Below are 24,111 nucleotides of genomic sequence, written 5' to 3'. Positions count from 1 at the left end.
TTAATCATTCATCATCCTACATCGTCCGCCATTTTTAAACTCTGTGCTCACCAGTCCCTTTCGGCCCTCTCAGGTGTCGACCCTCTCAGACCTATTCCCCTTTAAACCGCAGGAATCCCAACACTCGCTTTGGAGTCTTCACAGCACTGGAAAAGTTATGCTGAGTGGGAAGAAAAACAAAACAAACCGCGAAGGAAACAATGCAAGCTAAAATGATTGGCAAAATCCCTCTAAGAAATGACAAGAAAGTCTTGAAGATAGAAAGCAGGGCGGAAAAAGAGTCCCCTTCCCGCGACTAACGTAAAAACAGGAGCGAGCAACTTCGATACCGGTAGACCAATATCACGGCGTTTTCACTGGTCAGTTTATTTTTAGAGCCATTTTAAGGTATTTTTTCCTTCCTTCTGTAGATTGTCGTAATCTAAGTATAAGGTTCGAATAAAGGTCAATAATAAGAACTAAACGTCATTAAAAGCTCAAAAGTACCATTTTCAGGTTTGTAGGTTTTGCTGACTGGTATCTGGGACTTAAAAGAATTTCTACATTCGCGCCAACTCGTTAGCAAAATCGCCGTGACAACCGAGGAATCAGTTTAATCAGCTCATCCAAACCAAGACCCAACTTTCTGCCTATTGATTGATACTTGGGACTGTTATATTAGACTTAGCAATACTTAGCCCATAACCAGGACTTAGAAACTGAACAAGAGCAACGACTAGCTAACTCTGTGTCTATTAAACTCCTAAAACTCTATGGTTGATAAAACAGTAGTAGCTGCGTAAAGAAAAAGGCAATGCGAAAAAAAAGGGCTAAGAAAGCAAGAACAAGCTGATTATAAATCTTTCAGATTACTTTGTCCTTCACAAAATATTGGAAACTGCAAATTCCGAGAATCAATATTTCAGTAGACACCCTAGATTAAAAGTGGACTTTTCTTGTTTTTTTTTTTTTTTTTTTTGATGCCCAAAGGGGTACTTTTTTCAGGATTCCTGTATATGAAAGGGTAGGGGTTTCACTGGTTGATTTATAAAATAAGGTAGGGAAATCTATCATTGCGGTGTGAGGAAGGACCTAAAAGGTGTATTTTATAGCTGTGAAAAAGACAATATAACTTTCTGTACGTGCAGGGGGTATCATTTGTTATATTAACAAAATGTAATTCGAAAGGGGTACTTTTTCTGTCAAAACTGGTCAGTATAAAAGGGTAAGGGGCTGCACACCTCGGGGCGGAGCCTTCCCCCCCCCCCCCCCCCCCCGTGTGAAATTTTATTCAGTTTTCCCGGTCAATATCTCCCAGCTGGAGACCACTTAAATTGTGCGTATTCAGCATTCTATACCAAATACAAATATTTTACAGAACATATTTCAATAAACAAATTATTTAACAAAATTGGTTAATCGTTCATGACAGGAGGTCTGTATGATGACAGGAGAAGTACTTGGACGTTTCCTTGATTTATTTAACAACAACACAACATCGGTTTAAAATATTCACTATAAGCTACTATATTTCAGTCTTTACAATACAAAGAAGTAAATACAAAAAACTCTACTTTGAGAAGACATGCAAGCTATCCTAATGTTCACGATGACACAATACGTATACGAAAATTACGTTTATAGTTGCATTGTGGCTTAATGTTAATACATCAGCATATACGTATAGTCTGATAAGTTTAACGCCTACACAAACACTTTAATGGTCATGGAGACCCCCGCAACTCACTTTCTACTAAGTTGTCCTAAAAATTAATTGTACATACCCCCATTATATTATATCTTGAAGTGACAGTAAGATTACCAGTTGAATGTGAAATTAATCGCTATTGTTTTTCTAAGACATGTTCGGTTTTGGATCGCCTTTGAGAAGGGTCTCTTTTAAAAACCTCGGCTACACAAGTCGACCTTTATCAGGCGCACTACATCTAAGACAAATACTGACCGATTTCCTAGATGAGCGCCGAAGGCGCAAGCTTGTAGGGGGGTCTGGGAAAATGCTCGCCCTGGAAATTTTTCGGATACTTTTGGTGTCTCTGATTCAGACAGGATACTAGAGAGGTTAGGCATCACGCTTACGTCAAACGGAAAACACAAATTTGTACCATGTGACCAAGTTCCCCTTTGTTTGTCGCCTACTGTTCAATAATTCTACGCATAAATTAGTAGTTTCTCGCAATTTTTCACACATCAAATTTTATCAAAAAATGATTGGCTAACTGTAGGGCCACAATACAAGGCTGCATAGGCCCTTCGAAGCTTGAAAAAAACATCCGCAAGTGGAATTAACATGTTGATATACCAATGAGAAAGTATAGCATGTTTCACAACGAGGCTTGTAACCCTGAGTTTGGGTTCCAGAAACAAAAATGTCATAAAACAAAGGGAAGAAAGAGGATCCCAGTTGTAAAGGACTTGAATGACAGTTCGGTCTTTGTTTCTGGCAAGCTAACTCCGAAGAATAAAACAGGGTCATTCTCTTTTCTTTTCCCTTCTTACTTTTTTGACATATATGTTTTTACCAAAAGCGTGATTTCATTCTCTTATTCGGAATCATAAAATCAGGTTACTTTCTAATATACAACTGAGAGTTTACCGATAGTCATGGAAAATCCTTCGACGTATTTTAACAGTTAAGTTGAGCATTGCATTAAATAAGAAGATAAACACGATTTACAAATGTCATTTGGCGGATCGATTTTTAATTTAATTTCTTAATCACCCGCTGAAATTGTCTATAAATATATTTTTACATGCACCATTTAGTTATAAGCCTCCATTCGAATCAGCTCAACTTTCTCTTTGTTGCTCCAAAACCGCAAGATATAATTATGTTTTTAAGTCTGCACCATTTAGGTAGAGGGATGTTTGGTTACCCCTTATCCCCGTACTTAAGCTTAGTTAGTTCACTATTCCTATAGTACCGATATTTCGATTTTCAAATTAATCATCCGCCTTCTAGTTTTAATTATTTTCCAAGTCATCCCAGCCCTTAGAAAAAATAAAAATATAACAATAACAGCAACAACAACAACAACAACAATAATAATAATAATAATAACAATAAATATAAAATGGCCAGTTATACTAGTCTTATATATTCTTATATAGCAAAGGAGTACGTTAACAGCAGGTGGATAAATGTCAAATGCCTATAATATTGAGAATCAATATAATACTGAGAATCAGGCTTTTTGCTGGAAAGGTTTAATTGAATTGACTCAGTTTACTCAAAATGAGCCAACCACATGGTAAACATTCGCCAAACAGGAACGTGTAGTGCAGAATTTATTTTCTCCTTCATTAAATTTACCGTTTCGCGAAGCAAAAGTTAAAACTTTTTCCTGTGGCTTAATACTGATTTGAAAACTTGCTTCCCACTTTCCGTAATCATTAATCTTCACTTCAAACCTGACCGTTTTTATGACCTACAGTTTTAAGTAGCTCCATGTTCTAAGTGAAACCTAGGGGAAACATTTTGTTTAACAGGGAAGTAGAGTAAGGTAAACAGACAAGTTAAACAAACCCCTAATGCTGCCGGCTGCCAAAATTGCTAAACACTTAAAGTTAACATACTGAGTGTGCTTCATTTGGGTGAGACAGTTTTGTATCACATTTATCTCTTTTCGGTGCTCTTACACTTCCAAATACAGAGGATATATAAGTTCTTATAAATTTAAAAGAGAGAAAAACTACTATCTACTTTTCCTTAAGGCAGAAACATTTATGCATGGAGAATTACTGGGAATGGGTGCAACAATGTACTGCTGAGCGAGCCCCACAGGACTAAGGAATCTACATCAGTTTCTCATCACTTTCGTGGAAAAATGTTACGAACTGATGTCACTTCCTTCAAATCGAATTCAGTTAACAATTTGTTTATCTCTTCTAAAAAAGTGTTCAATAAAAATTGGTACCAATAAAACAATAACAAGCAATTAGCCCGTTGTCACTCTCAGCGATATTGAAAATTTGCAACAGCTACCCGTAGATGGGGAAATATTGTTTGCTGTCCGTATGTTCTTATTGGTTGAATACTGAAAGCTATCATGACATAGTTCTCTAATTGAAGCCGAGAAAGGAAATTTAATACGGTCATCCTGCCTTTTAATATTTTTTCCCCTTTTGGGCACAGGCGGAATAGACGAACGCTTTGTACGCAGGTCCAAGAATGCCATAAAAGGCATGTATAGACACAGAAATCTTGATTGATTTTTTGCCAACAAAAGGTAAGGAAAGCAATGGTTTTTCGAACCGAATTGATGTGGAAGAGTCCTTAGACAAGGTATGCATGCTATGTTACTATAAAACTTACAAAAAATATCGATCTGGCCCCGCTTGTTCAAACGTTGGACAGCGCTATATCCACCGGATAAGTATTAGGAAAACTAATTGCACTATCCGCTGGTTAGAGATTTATCCGGTGAATAGCGCTATCCATCTTTTGAACAACCGAGACCTGCAGTTTTTTTTTTTTTTTGCATGGGCGCGTGCGCGCATGTCGCCCCGGCATGCATGCGTTACAGGTGAAGAATAAACGATATAACCCGGGGCTTGGTCGTTATGTTCTCTAATATACATGTATTAAGCTGTACCACGCTTGCTGCTGAAGAAACACCGCCAATATGAAATTATTTCAATATAAAAACAGGAAACCAGGCCACCTTGTTGCAGCCCATGGCTGGCTTTCCATGTTATTCTTACCTGTGTTAACTAGCAGCCACCGCAAATGTAAGAATTATATATCATAGAATGAAGAATGAGATATTTTGGTGATGAGCTTCAGGGCTCGCAGTCACTGTTTGTTAGGCCACCAGGATGACGAATAGCACTTAATCAAAATAGTGATTTTATGTTACCTTTACCGGTTCACAAGTTAGCAACTTTGTTGAAAGGATAGAAATTGAAAGATCAGGGCCATTGGGGCCGCCCTGGTTGCCTCATTGCTTGGTTGAATCAAAGATTAAATAAAGTGTTAAGACTATCAAAATTGTGTTCTGATTGGATACCCGAGTGGGCAAGACGGGCCCAATGAGATCAATATCAAGCCATCATGACCGAAGGAGAGATTAAAGAGACCTTTTTTTCTTGCGGGACTTATGCAATCTCGCTCCCATGGTCCTGAGAGTACTGATTTAAGCCCAAAGTCAAAGAAATAGAAGCTTTCAAATTTTCAAATTGACCAACTCAAAATAAGCACATTATTATGAATGCTCCACGTTCTTAGACATGATGAATGACATTGGCATTGACAAAAAGCAGCAACTTTATGTAATCAAGAAAATGATAAATATGGCCATTAGAGTAACATATTACATCATTTGTTGTAGAAATAGGAACTGGGATAGCCCAGACTTAATGCAATTCTGATTTTTTTTTTTTGTTATTGTTGTTGTTGTTGTTTTTTGTTTTGTTTTGTTTTTTTGTTTTTTTGTTTTTTTTCTTTATAATAATCCAATCTCAAGCAGCACTTGTAAATTGCCTATACGTAGCGAGATTTAGAATTGTACATTCAAAAAACACAAATAAAGTCTCCATTATTATTATTTCATTATTTTTTTTTTTTTAACAAGAGTGTTCCTCTCTTTATCACCAGCGCTAACTACAAGGTAGACTGCTTGCTTTTTTTTTTTCACTCAAGTAGACATGCATATTTTAAGGCCCACATTTTACGGGGGGTAATAAACAACTCGCTTTGACAAACATTTTGTCAAAGTCAATTAATGTTTTTGTCAGAAATAAAGTAGTCCCTAGAAAAATACCAGGCTGAAAAATTAACTGTATAAGGAGACCACACGCACTGAAAAACGTTAAAAGCTTGGAACTTGTTTAAATAAACATTACTCCCCGAATTACATCTGTTGTTGGAGGGCAACTGTCTGAAAACAACAGAGCAGCTACAATAGTCTTATCATGTTCGTTTCATAATTTGATTGGCTCGCAGAACAATTAATTAGCCCTTGAGCTGTTAATATGCATGACTGTGACTGTAAACTTTTTAATTTTCTGCACAAGTTATTAGCAAAAACTTTCAAGTTGCGGCAGCAAGGAAAAGACGGGAACATGTATGTTCCCCTTCAAGTTGGCGTTTTCTTCCTACCGCTGTTTTTCTCAAAAGTTGCCTTCGCCTGCATTGATGGTATGTGTTGTAACTTCATTTTGCAAGTTTTTTCTTCTGTTTTAACATAAAAAAGAATCTTCTAGGGGGGAAGAGTTTCAATCAATCGCTGCATCACGAGTTCCTGGTCGTGGAGATGTTCTCCAGCGGTACTGTGAAAATTCTGCTAGTCTACTTGAAAAATTTAGAAATAGAATATTTAGACTTGCAATATCTGGACATCCTCTATTCAAATGGTACGTACGTTAAGGGTTTGCAAGAAAAGTAATAAAAATAACAGAAAAACATTACAAAGTAGAGTTATTCGCTAAAATGCTTTCATATTTTATAGCATTCTTCGTTTGAGCCGAAAATTTTTTTCGTTGAAGGAAGCTTAAGTGTTGCGTGGAAACCCCCGCCCCACGCATGCGAGAACTGTACCAGGTGCTTTATCTACAAGCCCATATCAAATTTCTCTCCGGCATTCGCTGTTAAATACAGTATGTTGAAGTTTTTAAGCTAAGTGTTGAAGTGTAACTAAAGAAGACACTGCGATTCGGAGCTATTTTTTTGTGTCTTTGATTTAAAGATGTTTTTAAAATAGGTGTGTTAAAGTTTATTCCTTGATTGCTTTTATTTGATTAAACAGTCTTGAACGTATTTTTCATTTACTTTTCATACGTATTTATTTGAGAAGCAAAATTTTACTTTGACTACGTTTTGTAATAGCAATAAAATGACACGATGATCCGCTAACTTGAGTTCAAGCTATTCCTTTTTCTTCGCTCGAGATGATTTGCAGCCTAAGTTGGGATCATTTACGGTCGAGGATCATTTGCAGTCCTTTCTGGGGATCGTTCGGGGTATTGTACAAATCAGTTAACCCCCGTACAAGCCCCCCCCGCCCCTTTCCCTATGAGGTTTTTTTGGAGTTTTTCTCAAGACAATGAAACATCAGCATCTAACGTCTTCAGTAGCTGTTCGTTTATCTCTCGCACGCATTTTGAGACAAGTTTACTGATGGTCAGTTACTATGGTTACGAAATATGACGTCATAAGTAACAGGTGGTCAAACCAATTTTGAGTAAAAATTAATGTCTTTTCAACTTTTTTCAACAATAAGAGTAAAGCTTGTGTATGCAAAGATGCAAAATGCTCATTTATGTGTTATCTTACTCGTCAAGCACAAAAAAATACCATTTATCCCGATTACACCGAGCTCCATGTCCTAATATAAGTGAAAACTCGGGGAAACATTTTATTCTGCAGGGAAGACGATTAATGGAAACTGACAAGATAAACAAATCCTTGATGCTGCCGGTAGCGAAAATTGCATCACAATAAGTTGACACAAAGGGTGCTTCATTTGTTAAACAGTTCTGTATCACATTTATCTTCTGTTGGTATTCTTAAATTTCCAGATACAGAAAATATATAAATTCTAATAAATCTAGAGGAGGGAAAAAACTGCTATCTTTTTTTTGCGTAAGGCAGACACGCTTATGCATGGAAAACAGTAACAAGCTAAGCCCATTAACACAGGGATATTGAAATTTTGCAACAGCTTCCCGTAGTTGGAAAAATATTGTTTGCTGTCCGTTTTTTTCTTATTGGTTGAATACTGAAAGCTGTCATGACCTAGTTCTCTATTTAAAGCCGAGAGAGGAAAATTAATAGGGTCATCCTGCATTGTCTATTCCCTTTCTCTTCTTTTTGGGCCTTTTTTTCTCTAATTTCCAGAAGCGTGATTTCATTCTCCTATTGAGAATTATAAAATTGGGCCCGGGTTACTTTCTATATATAACTAAAAGTTTACCAATAGTCATGAAAACTCCTTCAACGTATAAACGTATTTTAACAGTTAAGCTGGACATAGCATTAAATAATTAAGAAGATAAACACGCGATTTACATACATACGTCATTTGGCAGATGGATTTTAAATGTATTTCTTGAAATTGTCTATAAATATATTTTTACATGGACCTTTTAGTTATACGCCTCCGTTCGAACCAGCTCAAATTTCTCTTTGTGGCTGCAAAACCGCAAGATAAAAACTATTTAATGTACCACTGCAAAGGTGGAGGGATGTTTGCTTACCCCTTATCCCTGTACTGCAGCTTAGTTAGTTCACTGTTCCTATAATACCGCGTATCTAGTTTTTCAAAGCTTTTTTTTTCGGTCTGTAACGTTTGATACAATTAATGCTTGGAAGACATATTTGTTTGCAACGAAGCAGTGGTCTTGTCATTCACAAGTAAGGTCTTTGCATAAAAATTAATTTCTTTTACTAATATGGAGGTTGCAATATTAACAACATGGGAAGGACTTCTCGTAAACAACAGTGCAACTGGAGTTCTCTTTTCTTCGTTGTTATTTTTGCTGCCTAGAAGTAGAATAATAAAATATTAATTGATCTGTTAATTTGCATGACATGACAAAAATTTCTCATTTTGCACAAGTTATTAGCGGAAATTAACTTGCAGTAGAAGGAATTAAGCAAATTAAAGTTGAACATGTACGTTCCCCTTCAAAGTTGGCGTTTTCTTCCTACTGCTATTTTCTTTAATGGTTGCCTTCACCTGAATTGATGGTATTGATCATGATTCACATTTTTTCTTTTTTCACATCACGAGTTCCTCTAAAAAAGTACGAGTTGCATGAAAGACACAGAAAGAAGAAGATCGTTTAAAAATTTTTATATAGGCTAAGTTCCTTTTCTGTTTATGTCTTAGTTCCAACCTTGTCATTCGGCTGATAAAATCTTCTTAAGAGATATTTTCACTTGATTGTTTTGACTTCCTTAGAAACGGAATGACAAGAATCAATATTTAATACTAAACTAAGGGTAATTGTCCAAGGCTTAATTTGTTTTAAGTCATCCCTTGGTCCAGGTTAAGCAATATGTAGATTCAGGATAAGAACTGCATAACATTCAAGAAACGTCCGGACCTTTTGGCATTCTTGGGTAATAAAAATCGCCTTTATTGGAGGAAAGACAGTTAGCCATACAAATGTAGTAGCGTTAAAGCATATTAAAAGAGAAGAAATCGTCACTTTTCGTTGACATGCGTTGCTCAAAAATATGTTTGCCTTTAAGCTGCCTATTGCTATGATTTTGATACCTGTATATAGGTATATATATATTCAGTCAGGTATAATAATATTAAAACTGGTGGAATTTAAGAGGGACCCTTCTAAGACGCCCTTTTTCTAGTGCAAATTTAAGCGCACTCGTACTGAGATTTATACAGATGTAATCGGGTAGGTCTTGTCTCAGCACTAAAATAGTGACAACTAACCACCCTCGAGATGTATATTTAATTTCGAAAAGCAAAACTAGCCCGAAATTATTTTGACAAGGTTTTGCAGAATCTATATCACTTGTGAACGAACAAGTTAAGCAAAAAAGTGTGAGACATAAAAATGTGAGTTTGCATGATTTAGAACTGCCACTGAAAATCCGACATGATCAGATAGTGTGGTTTGTGGTCAAGGAATTCTCCTGTTTGATTGTTTAAACTGGGTATATATATACATTTCAATCTTCATTCGCAATTTTATTGCAGTATTAAACGGAACGATGTGTATATGTCTAAAACTTAAAAATGTCAGAATACTCAGTGTGTTTAAGGTAATATTTCCTTACCCTGACAGCATTGCTTGCTTTCTCGTTTAGGTCTGTAGATCTAGATATATAGACGCAGGTTTGCAGTTTTTAGCTTTGAAATCACCGTGTCTCCTAATTAAGTATAATCAAAAAAATTTTCATTTAACGTGGCAAAAATAATCTTATATGCGTGGCGGTCAAACGTTTATTCACAAAGAATTCTATGAAGCCACCCCACAGATATGACGACAAGCGATCAACATTGCCAAATACGAGTGCAAAGTTGCACTTGTAAGTAAAAAAAAAATACCTTGATGTAATTAATCAGTGAATATGTTCTTCCTTTTTTGTTTTTCGACACTCCTGAGTGTATTAGTTTCGTACACAAAGGGTAAGTATATATAGACTGAGGCAAGTTGTCTCGAAAACTTAAAGAGAGATACTAAAAATATATGGTTTTAAGGATAGCGCGTCCTCAGAGCGGCCCCTCTACCGTATCCTATATCTTATTGAAATATAGAATTTGTGTTTTGAGTGGAAGGGAAAACAATAAACGAGAATTAACAACAAACTTAGCCCAGATATGGCTCGCCGTGCATTAAACTCCTCATCAAGACCGAGGCGCTTTCTCCGCGTCGATCTGTTGCAAACAAAGAGTAGCGGCGAAGCTGACATTAATTTTACACAAAAGGTGTTTAATTACAGTTTCAGAATTCGCTGACTCCAAGATGTCCCTGGCACTCTTCACAATTTGTCTTATATCCCAGATGTATGGAAGTGGGGCTGTTGGTGGGCAATGCAAAACTTCAAAGAGATCAGTACCTGGTAAAGCTCTCAAGGGTCACACCTTCAAAGAGTTTGCAGCGAGGGCCATTGTTGAGTGCCAGAACACCTGTGAAAACGACCCCAGGTGTGCGAGTTACAATTTCTACATTCCGGATAAAGTGTGCGAGCTAAACAGCCAGACCAAGGAAACAAGACCTGACGATTTTGTGACAGATGAGCTGAGGTTCTACATGAGACGAGAGGGTACGATATATTTTTAATCTTTAAGATGCTTAAGACTAAATTTTGTACACTGTGCTGCAAAATGCATCCGGTATAATATGATCGTTAACGGCACAGATCATTAACAACTCGATGCACACTCATCGAACATCGCTCCGCGGAGTGTTTGGTCGAAAGACTTTCAAGATAAGCGCGGCGCAGCCTCGCTCAGTTACAGAAATTGCACTGAAATTACCGTTCTTATGTGTCAACAGTAGCCTTATCCGGACTATTATGGTTTTCTGTGTCTGCGAAAAAGCTATCCGCAATAGTGTGAGCATGGTCTAAAACGTAACTCTGCTCTCTCCAATTCTCTGAGATGTTCCCTTCTACATCCTATTGTAAATGGAATGTCGAGTGCATGTGCATGCCAAATTAAGATAACAATGAGGTCTGCCGTATATTGGTACTGTCAGTAACCTGTAGAAAGAAAATCGTCCACGCAGATATGCATTACATATTTGAATTTAGAGAAAATTCACATTTATTATGTCGTCTGTTTTATGCTATTTGTAGATGATGATGAGTGCTTGAAGACGCCACCAGTTTGTGACATCAACGCAAGCTGCAAGAACACGCTTGGCTCTTACCTTTGTTCTTGTAAAGAGGGTTTTAAGGGTGACGGTAAAACATGTCAAGGTAAAATTAAAAAGAAACATGGAACCATACGGAAAACACCACATGTTACTTATTGGAGCAAAAACTTTTATATTGCGATGCACGATCCTCATCCCTTTAATTTCCAACGGTTATCTTATCGCAAATAAAAGAAGATTTCCTTACATTTTATTTTGGGGTTAGCATGAGGCTGTTGGGATTTCGTTTGTGAACTGAATTTTTAATTTAGTTCCTAATAATCATAAATTAATAATTGCGGATAATGATATTGATACCGCTGATGATGACAATGATGATAATGTCAAAGAAACAAGCCAAGATATAAATTCCTTTTCCGGAGTATGATCTAGAATGAGAAAAAGGATGTTCTTAAAACACAAAATAACACATTAATGTACTGGTTGTTAGAGCCTTTTTTTATGAAGCAGAATTTTTAAAAGTTCATTTGTTCTCACATTGTAATTCGACAGACGAAGACGAATGCCAGATCAGCGCTCACAACTGTAGCGACAATGCCAACTGCATTAACACCAAAGGTTCATTTAACTGTAGTTGCAAACCAGGGTACATTGGAGATGGCCACAACTGTTCAGGTAGGTCCTACAAAATCTTTTCTCTATTTTCTTTAATCAATTAAATCGTTTTGTTGCAAAAAATGTAAAACAAAATGTCCAGGCATCCAGGCTGACTATGCGTCTTAAAACCCCTTTAAATTGAACAACAAAGTGATCGTACTACTTCTTCAATTGGAAAAAGAGAGATCTATAACAGCTTTATCAAGTCTTGGAGGGTGGCTTAATGGGTGGAAATTCTGAAGCCATTCTCAGTCACACAACAAACCAGTTACACTTCTACGAACTGATCTTACAAAATTTCACTTTGGATAGAAATATTATGGTTCATAATAGGACTAATATTTCTTCCAAGTCAGGTTGTGGATTGATAAATGCAGAAGCTCTTCTTGGCGGAGACACCACATCAGTTCATATTAAAAGTATAACCACAGATCACAACATTACTAACACGGTGAGGGGGGCGGGGGGGGGGGGGGGAATGAACGAAAATGTACGACCAACGCTGAATCACTGGATGATTCAAAATGCACAGCAGCATGAACAATGCTACGCTCTGTCCTAAAACAAAAACGAACAATGTCAGCGAGTAATCTACTTCCTTTGACAGATGCCAGTAGTCTTTTAAAGACACTTTTACCGCGATGTTCAATAGTATTTGGACCACCCTAAAAAGTTTGGTATTAATCTACCCGTCCGTCCGTCCTTCAATACCGTTACGAGGGAGTTTAAGCTGCGAAGTTGTTGAGTGACGAACATCAAGCGGACGTGGACTTTTGCATTCTTGAGCTCTGATTTTAAACAAATGTTTGCGAAAATCGTCTCTACAAGGGTGTAGACTCTTAGCCGTGATACAAATTTGGTAGCGTCAAGGCAATTTAAAATCGAAAATGGGTCACTTACGGTTGACGTGCGTGGCTCAAAAACGTCGCTGCTTAAACTCCTTATTATATCCTTCCGTCCACGATTATCCCAGAAAAAATGCATACAGTTTTATCTTGCGTTCGAGATAAAACTGTATGCAGAAGATCGATACAATTGTAAAGGTAAAATTCTTCTGTTTTTTAAAATCCATTTAAAACAATTCGCCTTTATTAGTGGGAGATGACTGATGTCATGTTCTGAAATGAGTGCGAAGAATGGAATGTGTTTTAACCGTAAACTATTTAACAATTATTCCTCCAGCCTGAATGAGCTCTGAATCAATAGCCCATGAGGCCGAAGGCGGAATGGGCTGTTGACTCAGAAGCCATGAAGGCGAGAGGAATATTTGTTTTGGTAAAATCCAAATAGGGTCAAATAGGTGGTCAAAAATATCGAAGCAAAACAACTTAAGCTAGCGGAACGCGATTCAACCGCCATTGTTTTGGTTTTCAAAGCCGGCGCTTGTCGCTACTAGTGGGCTATAACATATAGCCTAGTAGTAGCTCAACCAATCAAAAGGCAGCATTGATAATAGACCACTAGTTGGATTTTACTAAAATTATATTATACTGGTGGCTATATTGACTACCTGTTTGTTCAGTCAGAATAAATTTAACTTTTGCTAAAATTATCACTCAGACTCAGACGAATGCCTGAACAACTCTCACAATTGTAGTGAAAATGCCACCTGTACCAACACCGAAGGATCCTTCAACTGTAGTTGCAAACCAGGGTACATTGGAAATGGCCACAACTGTTCAGGTTGGTTCTTGTTGTCTCGCTTACAGTTAGTTTTGATACTACTAATTTAGTAAAAAAAATGCAAATCCTCAGCGATGTACTATTATAATTTGCAGTAAATTATAGGAAAATGTTTCTTTCTCTTTTTAGAATAATTTCATTTACTTAATCATGTAATTAATCAATTTATTTAATCAATTAATCAAATCTAACATGATCTCTGAGCCGTCACGTATTGTGGATAAAATCAGGGGTCATCTCTAAATATTTGCATCATCATGTAAAATACATCCTTAAACAACGCGGACTGAAAATAAGAGGGAATAACTATTAACCCCTTTTGTGTGCTACGATGGGAGTATAAGATAAGATGGTTGACCGAGATAAACAATATGCATTAATAATCGAAATACTTCTTTAACTGGAAAAAGAGAGATCCGGAACAGCTTTTTCAAGTCTTAGAAAGTGGCTTATTGGGTGAAAAAATCTGAAGTCATTCTCAGTCACCCAACAAACAGTAGTTACACTTTTACAAAAACCTCTTGCTCAATTTTACTCTGGATAGAAATATTATGGTTCAAAATGCGACCAATATTCCTGCCAAGTCAGTAAAACAGATATTTTGAGAAAGGGAATGTGTTTTAGCCGTTTGAGGAAAATAAGCTTAAGCGCGTATTTCGCTCTTTCACATTATTTCCGGTTCAAAGGCGCCGATCGATGTAGATAATCCATCAAACTAGCTTTACTGAATATGGTGGCGAATTAGGAAATCAACAGAGGCCCACACTCGAAAGGATTGATATGAAGTTAGTGGGTCGGTTTAATTAGCGAAAGAATAGATGAAGTATAAACATGTGTGATCTGTGAATGGAACCTCCTATTCTGGACACTAGCCGCTGCCTATTTTTGAGAAAAAAGGATTTAAGTTGCGATGAACTTGCTGATCCCGTGAAAAAGATCGCGATCTCACAACACGGGCCACAAAACAAATTAACAAAATTATACAATTATGGACACAAAATATCAAAACGGTTTACACAAACAAATTATAGCAACAACAAAGCTCACACACTTGCGATCAAATTAGCCATATAAAGCGAAATTTGCTACAACCAGTTGCAAAAGTACTTGAGACACTGTACCGTATTTTGGCATAAATGGCCTGTCCATGAGCTTGTGCTTGTGATCCCCCACCCACCCCTTATCAAAACTGCTAGCAATACAAGACCGTGCTCAAAACTTGGAGGAACAACTTTGGATGGGAGGGAGGAGGAAGGTCAGTATTATATCTCACAGACCTGTGATCAGGAGAGATTTGAAGCAAGAAAGGTCGGTTTTTCGTGGGAGTGTCTCAACATTTTTGCAACTGGTTGTAGTTTCTTAGCGTTTCCTGCGAACTGAGAAGCGTGTTCGCTTCCTAGCACCCTGCGGCTCACGTATTGTCAAGTTTCTTATACATGATTGGTTTGTTCGTTGGACCACAAATACAAAGGGAAAGGAATGTGGTTCGATTCTCAGCAGTCGTTTGTGGGGAGAAGCGTTGCGTGACTACACTAAAGACGGCTGTGTAAAAGACAAGCCTACAACAAGCTTGTTATTAATTTCTGTCTTCATGATGTTAAAAAACGACAAATAAATTCTCTCAAAGTTGGCACAAAACGCTGCTGTCAGGAGCATTTTGGTTGGACGGTTGTAGTTTTTAAGGAGAATTAGTAAGATCGCAATACACAAAAAACTGCCCCTCCGGTAAATGGTGGTTTCCACGATTGAGGTAAACTACAATCGGCGACAAGATTGCTGAGACAATGTCCACAAAGGAGGTTATACTTTTTTTACTTTTTTTATTTGTTCCCATTCTTTGAAATTCAAACGATTACTTCGAGTGGTTTTTACTCCCTCACTGAGTAGCTGTTACTCCAGGTAATCATCTGAAATTCAAGCTAACATGAAGTTAGATGTTCGAATATATTAACTGCCTTTCAGGTGCAACGAATCGGAACTCTTCTTTATAAGACTTTTTGCAACCTCTCTGTCTATATTTATAGGACAATGTACAGATTTTGCGAAAGGAAGAAGGAAAGAGGAAACATCATCTGCAAAGAAACTTCAATAGATAGCTCAGACATCAATCGGTATTCTGAATTGTCCAGATTAAGCAATTGCGTCATGAATTACGCGCTACACTGAGAATGAAATGACAGTCCATAACCGTCATTCATTCGAGTGCTATTGCATAAAATTCCTATTAAGCGCGACTTTTGACCGAGCTCCGCTTTTCCCTTTAAATAGCAACCTTTTTATTGACCTCAATTTTCTTTTCCATAAAGAAACAACATGTTACGTTATGAATCCGCGACCATGTTGACCTGAAATAAAACCAAATTAAACACAGTTTATAATAGTTGACTCAGCAACGGACAGCTGGTTGAATAATTCATATCAGGTTCGTTGTTGGTTAGTTGTCAGAGTAAAAAAGTCGTCTCCTTTAGTTAAATATTCTCCGCCCTCTATATTCTTTTAAATTCTTTGCCGCTTGCTAAATGACTTTTTTAGCATTCCATGGCAGTTTCTTTGGTTGAATTCTAAGAGCGCGACTGCGGTTAATCTCCAAGCTATACTTGGGTTAAACTCAAAGTTAATGGTTGATTTCGGACAAGATCAGATTTTGTGCTGGTATTTACTGAGCAAGCACTTTCTTTTCAGGGATATTACAAACTTCACTTTGCACACAGACGTAAAGATGAAGTTTTCAAACGTTTTCTTTTGTTAATTCAGAGCATAGCTGCTTAGATAGTTTCGTTTGTTGTTAACAGTGCGTCCTATGTTAGCTATCATATTATATAGCATACTTTAATTGAACCGAAATTTTATTTCCGTGAAGGGAGCTAAATTGTTGCGTGGAAACTCCCGCCCCACGTATGGGGGAACTGTAACAGGTGCTTTTATTTATCAACAAGCCCATACCAAATTTCTCTCCATTCGCTCTTTTATGCCGGCTTAACCCTCGGACGTACACGCAAAGTCATACCCTCACCGCTTTAAAATGGGGCCGGGAGGGTAGGGGGTGGGATTGATGGACCCTCCCCTTATTTCGATTTTGCATTCAATGGAAAGCCTTTGACCTTTTTGCAAGATGAAGTATATTTTATTCATTGCTGATGGTCCGTGACGTCACCAAACATGGTCGCCATCTTGCATTTTTTCAAGAACTGGAAATTAGGTAAAAACAGTCACGTGACAATTAATAATTTTTTGCGCTTAACAAGTAAAACAACAGATAAAAAATTACTTTGCATCATTTTATCCAGAGCATTTTCTTTTATTCCTAAAAGAAGTTGAAAAACATGCATTTTCACTCAAAAATGGCTGGACAACCTGCTGCTTATGACGTCATATCTTGTATCCATAGTAACTGACCATTTCCAAACTTGTCTCAAAATGCGCGCGAGGGATAAACGAACAGCTATAGAAAACTTAAGGTTTCGATGTCTTATCGTCTAGGTTAAATTTCAGAAAAAAACCTTAGGGGTGGGCAACCACCCCCCTTAACTCCCCCCCCCCCGTTCCATGTACTTCCGAGGGTTAAATTCTGACTTTTCAAAGACATGTACACTGGAGTGAAATCAGTGAAATCTTGTCAATGCTAACAAAGAGAAAAACCAATACATTATGCATGGCATTTTTTGACCAAGCGGATCTTTTATAAAGACCCAATTATAAATCCTGCTTCTTCCACTAAGAATGCAATGGAATGCAGAAGTCGCAATCCGATAACGCTGGTCTGTTCCTTCTATCACTCGTTATCTAATTACGCTTGATTTGACTTTCTGTCACTAAAACTTACGCAAAGCAGAGGGTTGGTTGAGCAAGAGTATCATGTCAGACCTTCGCTGCCGTCCGCATTCCGTAATCTCTACATTCTCGGAGATCCAGGGGCAGATAGTGGGGACGAGGGAAATTCTAAATGGGCGGGAAGATATGGCACGAAGAAAAGTAAAGAACTGCGAGAAAATCCCCTGGGGACAATGTCTTACCGGACCGGTTCCAAACGGTCGCCACCGTTCTGACTTCTGATTGGTGCCAGAAAACGTTTGTGTTTTTCTGCCCAGTCAGAAGGCAGAACGGCAGCGACCTTTTTCTCGCAGTACATTACTTTTCTTCGTGCCATATTTTCCGCCCGTTTAGACTTTCCCTCGCCCCCACTATCTGCTCCTGGGTCTCCGAGGATGTAACCTCTAGTACATAATATATCTTTGTTGTCACATCCTGTCCTACGTAGAATGATTCAAGATACATCTTAACTAACTGAAATTATTTAACATTCAGACATAGACGAATGCCAGATCAGCTCTCACAATTGTAGCAACAATGCCATCTGCATTAACACCAAAGGTTCCTTTAACTGCAGTAGTTGCAAACCAGGTTATAGTGGGAATGGACACGACTGTTCAGGTGGGTGCTTGCGAAGTGTTATATATTTACTTAGGCTCGCCAATCCTTGCAGGGTCACCGTTACAGCTCACACTGAATTACTAGAGCCCGTAACAGTTCTTTCCCTCATGAGAAATAGACCACCACACCGGGGACTATACGTCCCCTACTATTTAAGAACAGTACGTGGGTTCTTTATCGTCCCAAAGAATTTATTTGTGCGAGGGTTGTGAGACGGGGCCTACGACTTATCGTCCTTATCCGAGAAGACTAGAAAGTCTAACCGTTTACAGATTTCTTCACCGTGTCTTTTTTGCATCTGTTTACGCTCTAGTTTTGAGTACTTTTGGTTATAAAAAATAAGTAAAATAAAAGGCACACAAGCACAGAAGAGCTACGATATCACGTAAGCGATTCCTCGAAGTATAGAAAAACAATTTTACTGGTATGATATGCTTTGTGCCTCGACTATCATGTTAGAAACCAAAGTTTAATATGTGCGGTTCCTTTCTTATTGATGCAAAGCTACTTGGCAGCGAGTTTCAAAACAAAGTGTTTCTTGTCACATTAGCAGTGCTTGTATACTGTTTCAATAATCAGGCGACCACTTTGTGGAAATCCTCTAATACGATAGATAATGCAGTTTTGAAGTGTTTATGTTTATCTTTTCTCGCACCAGCACCTTAAAATTTACTGGGTTTATTCTTCAGACATAGATGAGTGCAACGCTGCAAATAATAGCTGTCATGAAAACGCTTGGTGTAATAACACTCAAGGATCATTCAATTGCTCCTGTAAGCCAGGGTACGAGGGTGATGGATACAATTGTACAGGTAAAATTCTTTGGGTTTTTTCAAATCCCTTTAACACAATTTGCCTTAGTTTGAGAGGTGACTGATGACATGCTCTGAAATCAGTGCGAGAAAGGGAATGTGTTTTAACCGTAACTGACTATATGATTATATTATACTAGTGGCTATATTGACTACCTGTTTGTTCAGGCAGAATGAATTGAATATTTATTTTAATTATCACTCAGACGCAGACGAATGCTTGAACAACTCTCACAATTGTAGCGAAAATGCCACCTGCACCAACATCGAAGGGTCCTTCAACTGTAGTTGCAAACCAGGGTACATTGGAAATGGCCACAACTGTTCAGGTTGGTTCTAGGAATTCCTGTCTCGCTTTCCGTTAGTTTTGGGACTTCTCGGGTTCAGTACAATTAGGGTTAATGTTCAGCAATGTGCTTTTATAAATTGAAGTAAACTATAGGAAAGTGTTACTCGCTCTTTTTATAAGACTTTCATTTATTTATTCAAATATTATTTACTTACTTATTCAAATCTAACATCTCAGACGTCACGTCTTGTGGATAACGACTTAGAGCTCATCTCTGTATATTTGCACAACGCGGAAAACAAAGAGGGAGTAACTTTTAACCCCCTATTTCTGTACTACGATGGGAGTATAAGATAAGATGATATGGTTGAACGAGATAAACAGTATCCATTTATGATCGCACTTAATTCTTGGAAAAAGAGAGATCCGGCCGACAGCTTTTTCATTTCTTAGAGTGTGGCTTAGTGGGTGGAAAAATTCTGAAGTCATTGTCAGTCACACAACAAACCAGTTACATTTCGACAAACAGCTCTTGCACAATTTTACTTTGGATAGGAATATTATGATTCATAATACGACTAATATGCCTGCCAGGTCAGGTTGTGGACTGATAAAAGCCGATCAAGCTCTTCTTGGCGGGTATAAATGAAGACACTACATCAGAACATATAAATTAACTATTAACACAGAACACGACATTACTAACACGGGGGAACTAATTGTATTTGTAGAATCTGTACGAGCAAAGCTGAATCACGAGATCATTCAAAATTCAGATGCATGTATACAATGTAGTAACTCTGTCCCAAAACAAAAACTAATAATTATACAAAACTGACAGTGCTCGAGGTGATGCATGGTTGAGACGCATATCAGCGAATAATCTACTTAATTCCTTTAGAAAATGTCAGTAGTCTCTCAAAGACACTATTACTGCGATGTCCAATAGTCTTTGGACTACCCTAAAAGGTTTGGTATTAATATACACTTTCGTCAATCCCTTTACTACCTCCTTCCGTCCACCTGGTCCACGATTATCCCATAAAAATGTATGCAGTTTTATCTCGCGTTCCAGTGAGAGAACACCTAATCAGTTCGATCTGGTAAAGGGATATCCTTTGTTTAGCGTTCCTTAACTTAACCGTGCTATTACTCACTTTCACGCTCTCGTGTTACTTTTTCCCCTTCTCTTTGCTCATTATCACTCTAATATGCATGCATGCAGGCATGTTTTTTTTAATTATTTTTTTAAGAAAGATTAGTCATCCATCCATGCAGCCATCCATTCATTCACTTTTCCACCTATCTAACTTTCTATCTAATTTACCTGCAGGACATGAGAAAAATGAAACTGTTGCTGTGGTATGCAGAGAATAGATTCACTGGCCGTGATATTTTCTCATCCAAAATATCCTTTTTGTATGATCCATGTGTTTTCATTTTCAGAATTTTCAATAAACTCGACAATATTACATGGAAATCAGTATTATCTCCGACATCTTCACCGTTTTCTTGCTAGCGCTCCTGAGGTTGGGGAGGATTCTTCCTGGCTTCTTTGCTACAATGCTACCTCACATGGTTGGGGAGCCAAGACCTTCCATGATAGATGCGACGGTAAAAAAAATACTGTGACCATCATACAGAAAGACCAATATGTCTTTGGAGGATACACTGACATTCCTTGGGGTAAGAATTGATATTTAACAATTAATGAATGAGGCTGAGTATCTTAAGAAGAATTATGGAGATCGAGGAGGGTGTTATCCGTCCAGGCCGTAGGCCGGGGCGGATAACACCCTCCGAGATCTCCATAATTCTTCATATGACACGAAAGCCGAATTCAACAATTGTTTTATTATTCATTCAAAATAATTCCTAGTTCAAAAACATGGCTTAAACATGCTTACCTCCATCGATGTTAAGTTAATCTTCGATAGTGTACATTTATGTTTGTCCAGCTCCGCAAATATTCTCCGAATAGCAGATGTCGCCCTCCGAGTTGTTTTCTTGCTGTTTTTGCTGTTTTTAGCTATTATTTCGCCTAGTTCCGGCTGTAGTTCTTACTCTTGAAACGAGTGAAGTGTCGGCCATTTTTGTTTTCACAACCAAAACAACTCAACTTCGTCCCCAGGTCTTCTCGGTTAACGGTGCATTAACCTGTAGCGGGCTGCATTTTTTACTTCATTTCCTCGTTAAACACAAAATTCTTCCAAATTTAGTCATCAGTAACTGGTTATGGTGAATTATGCGTGTGCATAAGATACTCAGCCTCATTCATTAATTGATAATTAATTACTACACAGGAGACAACACATTTGTTAGTTACTTGTGTCTCGTAATGAGACACCTCCTATTTAATACCTTGCTTACACCCATGTTCTGTTAAGTAGAAATAACTAAAGCTAAAATATCATGTAACCAGGATTGTTCAAGGCTTTGGTACTAATTATTGCTAGTCAATTCTTTGACATATTTTGATCACAAATAAATTATGCTTTGTGAAAAACCTAGCCTGCGTAGCAGGCACTTGAAAGTAGTAGGCACAAGTAGTAGGCACAATAAAAACTTCCAAGCGCCTACCAAAGGCCAAAATGTTCGTTCATCCTTTTTACAATGTTTACTGTTGGTGAGTCACGACTGATTCTCGTCATGCGAATAATGTATAACGCCGTAAAGAGACTTCGCGACGGTCTCGCTTCAAGACACTTAGCGGCTTTGTCGACCATATTCTTCAAATGTGATGAATTGAGTTGAAGTACGGCTTTTACCTTCAATACCCGGCTTATTTTCCTCGAATATCTCTTTGAATTGTTGATAAATACAGCTCCATCAGCTTCTGACAGCGTCCATTAACAGAATTTTACGGCAAAAAAAGCTTTAAATATTATTATTTTCCTCTCGCCCCCTTTGGTAGTTATTTTGTTTTGTCTTTTTTTAAACCATATTGTTTTTACCTATTGGCTGGTTTCAATTTGTTTGTACTGCCGCGCATTTACGCCTTCGCGAGGTGTTGTGATAAACGTATTTCTAGAAGTAACAATAATCAGATTAACAAATAAAAATGACGTTATCGTACAAATAGGCTATTTTACTGCCTTCTGAAAGGAAAATATACATGGTAACAAATATGTTAATTAAAACATAAAAAAAAAACATGAAGTATATTTAATTATTTGAAATTCTTATTTCAATTCATGTTTTTTGTTTTGTTTTGTCTTGTTAGAATCCAGTGGTACATTTGGCAAAACCCCCAACGCGTTTATCTTTTCTCTCAACCATTTCAAAGGGCTGGCACCGTTTGTGAGCAAGGTAAAGGGAGACAAGACAGGAAAGGCCATCCACGATATTTCAAGAAATGGTCCAACGTTTGGTGTGGACCTTGTCATTTATCTTGACGCCGGATTAGTTCAGCACTCAAAAGCAGTCTTGGGCGCGTACTACTCTGTTCCAGCTTCAGTGAAGAACAACCCGGCAACCCTGATGTTAACTCGTGAACAGAGGTTCTTACCTGATGAGGTGGAGGTATTTCATCTTGACCCATCCATGCAAGATAACACAAACTGAGTTCAACTGAAGGCGAAGAGATGCATTTAATATAACCCAAACTTCCAATCAATTCCTTTTTAGTTTATTTTTCTTTCTTTTCTTTCTTTTAAAAATAGAACATAATTGATTTCTGGAATTAGGAAATGTAAGGTTGTCAAAAGAAATCTTCATAGAAAAAAGCTCAACGTCAGCCTTCAAATTCTGAAAATTTAATTGTCTAAATCTGCAGTAAGAATTAGTTCATTAAATGCTTGCGTACAGCTTATTTTTTGGACATGGATGTCAGAATAGGCTGTTTAGGATACAGGCTCCGGATTTAGTAATGCAGGTTGCCAGACACTTTTCTTGCTCAGACAACTATCGCCGATCAACTTCATCAAGGCTAAAAAGGATCATGCACTGCTCATTACAACACTGTGATCGCTCGAGTAACGAAACAAATGTTCACAAGTTCTGTTTTATAAATCATAAGTAAAAACAACCATACAATGGAAACCCCGTGTGCCAGAGAGTCGCCAAGGCCAGTGTTATTGCAAATCTCCCTGCGACGCATCTTGCTAAGCATGTTTTACCTTTTTAAAAGCAGTTTCCGTTTGAAGAAAGAAATTTTTCTAGTGAGATTTCTACAGTTGTTTACTTGTATCTAAAGTTAAGAGTTCAATTATTTACAACACAGTTTTGTTTGATCTACGTCACAGCTGCTTTGTTTCCGGGAGGCTTCTGAAAGAAGACTAGTTCATGATGTGCCAGAATAGCGGTAAATTTGAACGTTCACATTCAAAAAATCACATTGTGCTCATACGGTAAAACGTGATTTTTTTCGGGGAGGCTCTCCTAGTAATGCGTACTTTTAATTAAAAAAAAAATGTTCTCGTAGTTAAATAAGTACTTTTAATTTAAAAACAATGTTTAGTTTATGGACACTTTAAGAAGTGATACATTACATTAAAAAGATAAGCCTACAAAGTGCAATCGTCAAGCCTCTTCAACAAGAGGCATAGGATGGTTTATGGGGCTTCGTCGCGCGTTCCTGTCCCACGTTTTGAGGGTAGGTTTTGCATTGCCTTCTTGTCAACTCTCATTCTACATGGGTGTATTTGTAGACGTGACGCAAAGGGTTGAAATCTCAAGATAGAATTTTCCCTGCTAGCGTTTGTCATTGACTTAGGTATAGTTACTAGATTTTTAATATATGGTTTAGCACATATTTCAATGCAATTTATTAATTCCTATACGTAAGCAACGTTAATTGCGATATATTTCAATTTATATCATCCCAACATTTTGTACCTTTATGACAATTGTGCAATATAACTTGCCACAGTATTTAGTCCATGACATCAGATATTCATCTGATGTCATTTTGCATTTTCATCACTTAATGTGTTTCGATGCAGTTTTATTCAC

The 24,111-nt window shown here is 37.6% G+C and overlaps 2 protein-coding genes across 2 annotated transcripts in view; one reads left to right on the top strand and one right to left on the bottom strand.

Annotated features, from left to right (window-relative positions):
* Positions 1–24,111, bottom strand: part of LOC140945809 (solute carrier family 25 member 32-like) — a 127,266-nt gene that overhangs the window by 83,795 nt on the left and 19,360 nt on the right. The gene's annotated exons all lie outside the window — the stretch shown is intronic.
* On the top strand, positions 6,045–22,722 carry LOC140946591 (uncharacterized). The gene is made up of 10 exons (XM_073395709.1): positions 6,045–6,136; positions 10,409–10,732; positions 11,267–11,389; positions 11,839–11,961; positions 13,504–13,626; positions 17,932–18,057; positions 18,747–18,869; positions 19,076–19,198; positions 20,605–20,844; positions 22,382–22,722. The coding sequence occupies exons 1-10, from the start codon at positions 6,061–6,063 to the stop codon at positions 22,720–22,722; spliced, it is 1,722 nt and encodes a 573-aa protein (XP_073251810.1). The 5' UTR covers positions 6,045–6,060.

Source organism: Porites lutea, chromosome 8 (genome assembly GCF_958299795.1).
Source record: "Porites lutea chromosome 8, jaPorLute2.1, whole genome shotgun sequence".
NCBI classification, from domain to species: Eukaryota; Metazoa; Cnidaria; class Anthozoa; order Scleractinia; family Poritidae; genus Porites; species Porites lutea.
Note: the sequence above shows the minus strand (reverse complement) of the source record. Positions and strands in the feature narration are given on the sequence as shown.

Bases quoted from the DNA above. Each gene is read 5' to 3' on its own strand.
- LOC140946591 (XM_073395709.1), top strand. From the start codon at position 6,061: ATGTATGTTCCCCTTCAAGTTGGCGTTTTCTTCCTACCGCTGTTTTTC. The intron at 11,390-11,838 runs GTAAAATTAAAA...GTAATTCGACAG, and splicing joins TGACGGTAAAACATGTCAAG to ACGAAGACGAATGCCAGATC. The intron at 20,845-22,381 runs GTAAGAATTGAT...TTGTCTTGTTAG, and splicing joins ATACACTGACATTCCTTGGG to AATCCAGTGGTACATTTGGC.